The following is a 6,383-nucleotide window of genomic DNA, read 5'->3' as shown; positions in this document are numbered from 1 at the left end:
TCACAGTCCACCTATAGAAACCTTCCAAAAATGTGGTAGAGGTGCTTTTAAACCTGCCTTGTGGTCACATCACCAAGGCATAAGCCAGCATCATATCTACATCTGACCACACAATCATAGCTTGGAATGGCCATCCCAAGATGGGTGAGCAGTGGCAGCAAGCCCCTCTTTCCCTTCCGTCGCAAGCGGCCCAGACTCCAAGGAGCAGGTTTCCACACATATGAACCACTCTCTGACATGTAAGCAATGCTGGGTCAGTTTCCAAGGGTAAGCTGCTATATAACATGAAAGTAACGTGTACAAATATCCAGTAAATTTGCAGGAAACAGTGGGATCGAATGGTGAAGATCCATCTTGAGGACAATAACAAGCAGCAGAAAATCAATAATTAACCCTGCAAGGTTCTCACAAACATAAAACCCTAGATTATCAGTGACATAGATTGATAAAAATGAAGCTGCTAAGAGTTCTGTCCAGTATGGTAAACAGCAACATAAACATTATCATAAAACCCTACAGCTGACAAAATCCAATATTTGGACCTTTCCAACATCATGATCAACTCTTTGATAGCCTAAAGCTATTGAAATCCTCTGCATGCAGCTTGGCATACGTTCATGGAGTGAGAGGGAGAGAGAATGAGAGATTGTGACAAGGACATAAAAGGAAACATTTAATGGAGTTCGACACAGTTGAGCACCAGCATTCAATCTGTAAGAAGTAACTACAAGGTCAATATTGAGAAGGAGGAGTCTGCCTTGTTGAAGTCACCATGTGCAGTTGCTGGACTTCATGCTCAAGATGTGGCTGGCTTGGCATACCCAAAAACCTCACAAAACTTCTCCACAACTAGCAGGCCAGAGTCGATAGACTCCAATGGATCTTTACGGAGTCGGTGTCTGAGACAATTGGGAATAACTGTGTACACATCCTCTGCAGTCACCTCCTCTCTGCCACGGAGGGCAGCTACTGCTTTGGCCGCCCTGTTCGATACAATGTCTCCTCTCAACCCATCCACATTCAAGTCCGAACACACTTGAGACACCTTTACCCGAACCTCATGTGAGACTTTCACACGAGAGAGTAGTGAACGTGCCTGCGAGATCTGGCTCTTAAGTTTTTCTTGTTCCTCTATGTAAGATTCCCGGAAGGCCTTGGGATCCTGATCAAACCTAGCTCTCTCCTCCACAATCTTCACTCTCAACTCGGCATCTCTTACCGTCCCAACCTGGGCATGCATACCAAACCGATCAAGCAGCTGGGGCCTCAGCTCCCCTTCCTCTGGATTGCCCGACCCAATGAGTATGAAACGGGCCGGATGTGAGATTGAAATCCCCTCTCTTTCCACAGTATTCCATCCAGATGCTGCTGAATCCAAAAGCACATCCACCAAGTGATCATCAAGCAAGTTCACCTCATCAACATACAAAATACCTCGATTTGCCTTGGCCAGAAGACCAGGCTCAAATGCCTTCACTCCCTCAGTAAGAGCCTTTTCTATGTCAATGGTGCCACAGACCCTATCCTCAGTAGCTCCCAATGGAAGATCAACCATGGTAATCTTTGTGACGGACACTGGTAGCTCTTGCCCTTGCTGTACTTTCAAGCGAACCTCCTCACTCATGACCTCGGGATCGTCGGGATCAGAGTTGAAGGCATCACCTGCTACCACCTTGATCTCTGGCAGGAGATCGACAAGAGACCTCACAGTTGTAGATTTCCCTGTCCCTCGGTCGCCCATGATCATGACCCCTCCTATTTTTGGGTCGATAACATTCAGGAGCAGGCATAACTTCATTTCTTCCTGTCCAACTATAGCCGTGAAAGGATACACGGGCCTTTGGCTCTCCTTGGAGATGACCTTTGAGCTAGGAGCCTGCAAAACCCCAATCAAAACCTGATATAGAAATAGTTTGTGCATAATATGTAACTTTCAATCAAAGCAGACAACTTCATACTGGTAGACCTAAAGATGAACAAATCATGAGGAAAACCTGCTCTGGTGAGAGTACAGTGCTTGCAACATTCTTCACCACTGCAAACCCCCGCACACATTGTCGCCCCAATGAGATCTGTTTCTCATGCTTCAGTTTTGTGCCTTGGAGAAACCTACCACAAGGCACCAAACCTGCTGGAGATTCAACTCAAAAAGCTTAGTTACACTGCAAGTTCTCTACAGTACATGCTACACAAAACAAATGTTGGCATGGTAGTGGGGGGTGTGTGTGTGTGTGGGTGGCGGGCGGCAGGGCACACTTCACACAACACAACTACAAAGAAACAAACTGCATCCATGAACTGTTCTAATTCTATTGAGCAAGCTAAGCCTAAGATGTAACAAGAATAGAGAAGAGGCGTTCTCTCTCTCTCTCTCTCGCGCGCGCGCGCGCACACACACAGACAACAACGAAATTGCAAATTTATGAACGGAAAATGCCCCAACCAGATCGGCAGGATGAAGCCGGGAAGCGAAGCGCGGCGAGGCCTGCAGAGGTGGAAGGGGCGAATGCGATGGAGGCAGGTTCCATGGCTGTTGCAGCTACTGCACTGCACAACAGGGCGCTACTGTAGCGTCATGAAAAAGAAGATGAGATTCTGAAAGGATAACGTATGAAGTGGTGTGCATCATAACTAAACCTCAAAATCATTGTTATGTTAGTCGTTAAAGAAATTGATGCAAGGCCTATGTTTATGAGAAAAACTTTTTTATTTTAACTTGAAGAACATGCCTTGCAAATCTCTAAAGATTATCTAGCCAATACAGAGAACGCTGAGAAATAGTAGTTGAAGCCTTCCAAGTGCTCATGGTAAAACAAGGCAAGGACAAGTTTCAATCTATGCAAAGCAGGAGCATTATGTTGATGAAAAGGAGAAAACTAACAAGCACAAACAAGAGGCATCACACAACTAAACTCCAAAGTCGATGATTTTAAAAAGGCAAGCAGGGAAGGCATGGGACACATACAAATCTCTTAGAGATGAAAAAGGACAATGCAACTTTCAGTTGGAATCTGGAAAGTTGGAGAGTACAAAAAATAGTAGTTGCATGTTTCAAAGGAGATATAAAGCTTTGATTCCAAATGGGAGAGATGGATTTTTGTTAAACACCGAGTCTCTTTGACCTCATTGGAGAGAGCCTAGAGTTTGACCTTCTATCTTTGATTCCAAATGGAAGAGATGGATTTTTGTTAAAACACCGAGTCTCTTTGACCTCATTGGAGAGAATGGACATTAGCTGCATTTTTGTTTGGGGATTAAGGTTTGGCATGAGTCAGGCAAGATCTTCATATCATAGTAGAAGTATGCTTAGGAGATGATTCTCATAGCATTTGGGATAACTGCCGACTATAAACCTGTGTCAACACCTATGGAGGTGAGTGTGAAGCTTTCTGTAGAAGATTCTTCACCATTAGTATATATCAAGAAGTACAAGAAGCTTGTGGAGAGTTTATTTTTTCTCATTAACTTTAGATATCACCTTCATAGTTAGTGTTTTGAGCAGGTTTTCTAACAAGCCATGGGAGAGTAATTGGAAGCAAGGGATATGAGTACTTAGGTACATAAGAGGTACTCTTGAGTATAACATCACTTACAGTGCAAAGGCACTCTTATGGGTTGCTGTGATTCAGATTAGGCAGGAGATTGTGATTCCAAGAAATCAGTTATTGGATATTTTTTTTGCTTGGTTCTGGTGCTTTCTCTTGGACTAGCAAGAAGTAGCCTACATTGGCACTTTCTTCTACAGAAGCTGAGTACAAGAAGGCAACTTGTTTTTCTGCTTGTGAAGTAATATGTTTTGTTGCTTGTGAAACAGTATGGCCAAGCAGGATTTAAGTGGGGCCTTTCAATGCTACAACCAGAGTTGCATGGCTATTGCCAAGAACTCTGTATTTCATGCTCGAACAAAGCACATTAAGATTATCATTATGTGGTGGCGAGAGTTGATTGAGGATGAGAGAGTGGAGCTGGAGTACTGTCTCACGGACCAAAACTACGTCGAGATCTTCACCAAGGCTCTTGGGAAGGATCAACTCACTTAGCATCTTCATCGACTTAGGTAGGATCAACTCACTTGGCATCTTCATTGACTTAGCATTGGGCCAAGAATATAATTTGTCTTTGGGTAAACATTGAGGGGGATGTTAGTATACACTCAATGCTCGACTCTTAGCATGTATCTCACATCCATGTTTGGTGCACATTTGTAAAGCCCCCACCCCCCTCCCCCCCCTTATGAGAAGCCATTCATGCACGTGTCTTTGGTGGGAACCTTGGCTTAGATGCTGATGGGGTCATTATTGTGACCATTGATGTCTAGGGGTGCAAGCATTAGATGGATGGTGGTCGGTTGGCCACCTTTTGATAGCAGTGTGACCATGTCTATGCCGTGTAACCGTCCACATTGTGTATGTATCTACCACACCACCTACATCACTATATATGGACATAGTTATCACACAAGGTAAGGTATCCAATGCTTGTGAGAATCCACACCCTCTACACTTAGTACCTCCTCCATACAGAGTCTATCTAAATCGCTATCTAAGCTCTACTTGAGAGTGCATGGGTAGACAACACCATCACATTATACTTGTCTCTTAGAATTTTAAATTCTCTATCTATTGCATTGTCTATTGCACTCTCTGTTTTGCTATCTATCTTTCCTATGTGCTATATTCTTATATGATATCAGAGTTTTAGGTGCTTTTAGGAGAAATAGTGCATAAAGTCTAGTCTTTCTTTGCATAGAATACGAGGAGTGATGGCTTCTAACTCACTTTCTACGTGTTGCTGTTGCATTAGTCCTGCGTATTTGTATCCACGAACCTTCACAGAAGGCAAGCTTGATGGGACAAATTACAATCTCTTGAATTCAAAATCAACACCATTCTATACTCTTAGAGGCCAAGTCAAAATCAAGAAGGATGAGAAGAAATCTGGAGCAAGTGGTAATGTGCCATACAACCATGTTTATGGAGGGGCTAAGGCAAGGAAATCTCTTTCAGCTCCAAAGAATGAAGAAGGTAAATTTTTAGTTTAACAACCAGAGAGATATGGGGCATGGAAGAAACTGTATATGGCTATACTTAATCTTAGCAATGGAGGTAGGACATGTATTGCAAAGGCCAATGTGTGGGTTGCATTAGACAAATTAGCAGTTCTAAATTTCAAATAGCATTACTTATTATATGGTAATTATTTGCATATTAATAAGTAAATTTGAGTTCAACCATGATCTAATTATAATTTTGTACGTGGATACAACACATTTTGGAAGCTCATGGACCTAGGTTACTTTGCAAAGGAAGGAAGTCTTGCAATTTGGTCTACTCAGGGTATGGAGCAGTCACATTGGCAAGCACGTTGTCGCTTTTCATGGTGGTGGAGTTAATGATGCAAACCCTATAAGGCAATTACTCTTATGATGGTATATAAAGATAACAACTCTATACGATGAAAAGGCAACCTCCTCCAACAGAACTCAAGCAGAGGAATCTGAATCATCACGATTTGATAACTCATCTAGTAGAGAGAATCATGCAGAGTGGTTGGCAACACAAGTGAGAGATGGAAGCAAGTGGAAACCACATGATGAAGGAGCGTCGTGATAGCCAAATTCATCCACCTTGTTCATCACAACAACATTGTAATATAATCAGCCCATCAAATTAAATCTACAAAGTTCACTTTTCTTAATCCACAATAAATTTCAATATATAATGCCTATATACAATCCCCTTTGTGCCTGCGTGCCTCCTCAAGTTGCCTTGAGTCAAGTTCCCTATTCACCACAACGCAGAGGCTTGCCTCCCCTTGGCACCCCTCGACTCACCACAATGCAAGAGCTTACATCCCCTTGATGCCCTCGTGCCTCCTCGCTTTATGGTGAGTTAGGAGGCCCGACTCACCACAATGTGAGAGCTTGCATCCCCTTGATGCTGTCATGCCTCCTCGCATTATGATGAGTTGGGATGCTTGACTTACCATAATATGAGGGCTTGCATCCCCTTGATGCCCTTGTGCCTCCTCGCATTGTGGTGAGTCAACCCTCCCTAGTCACCAACCACATTTAAAATTTGCACCTTTTATCCATCTACATCTCTCTTTTTATCATGAATCCTCTACCCCAACCATTCAAGAGCAAATTCAAGGACTCCAAATCCAGATTCTAGTTGAGAAGGAATTGAGAAGGGATATAGAGAATAGGTTATCCCATAAGAAGAGGCATAGAGGTGCTAGAAATGGTGAATCTTCAAACTCCGAGGGTGACCAAATTCAGAGAACTGTGCAAGCTACTATTAGAGCTTGGGAGTCTAGGAAGGAAAAGAAAATTAGCTCTAAAGCTTTTATCTTTCAAAATTTTGATGGCAAGAAAGATGCTC

At 43.0% G+C, this 6,383-nt stretch overlaps 1 protein-coding gene across 2 annotated transcripts; it reads right to left on the bottom strand.

Moving 5' to 3' along the window:
* Nucleotides 1-462: 462 nt before the first annotated feature.
* Nucleotides 463-2,622, bottom strand: LOC147635008 (magnesium-chelatase subunit ChlI-like). Of its 2 annotated transcripts, none has more exons than XM_086804254.1 (3): nucleotides 2,444-2,622; nucleotides 1,995-2,128; nucleotides 463-1,876 (listed from the first exon to the last, which is right to left on the bottom strand). In XM_086804254.1, the coding sequence occupies exons 1-3, from the start codon at nucleotides 2,526-2,528 to the stop codon at nucleotides 797-799; spliced, it is 1,299 nt and encodes a 432-aa protein (XP_086660380.1). In that variant the 5' UTR covers nucleotides 2,529-2,622; the 3' UTR covers nucleotides 463-796. The 2 variants fall into 2 exon arrangements, with proteins under 2 accessions (XP_086660380.1, XP_086660379.1); XM_086804253.1 differs by having other exon boundaries at nucleotides 1,995-2,131; nucleotides 2,444-2,620.
* Between the last annotated feature and the right edge of the window lie 3,761 nt (nucleotides 2,623-6,383).

This window comes from Cibotium barometz, chromosome 10, assembly GCF_041138505.1.
Source record: "Cibotium barometz isolate CiBa-2024 chromosome 10, ASM4113850v1, whole genome shotgun sequence".
Lineage (NCBI taxonomy): Eukaryota > Viridiplantae > Streptophyta > Polypodiopsida > Cyatheales > Cibotiaceae > Cibotium > Cibotium barometz.
Note: the sequence above shows the minus strand (reverse complement) of the source record. Positions and strands in the feature narration are given on the sequence as shown.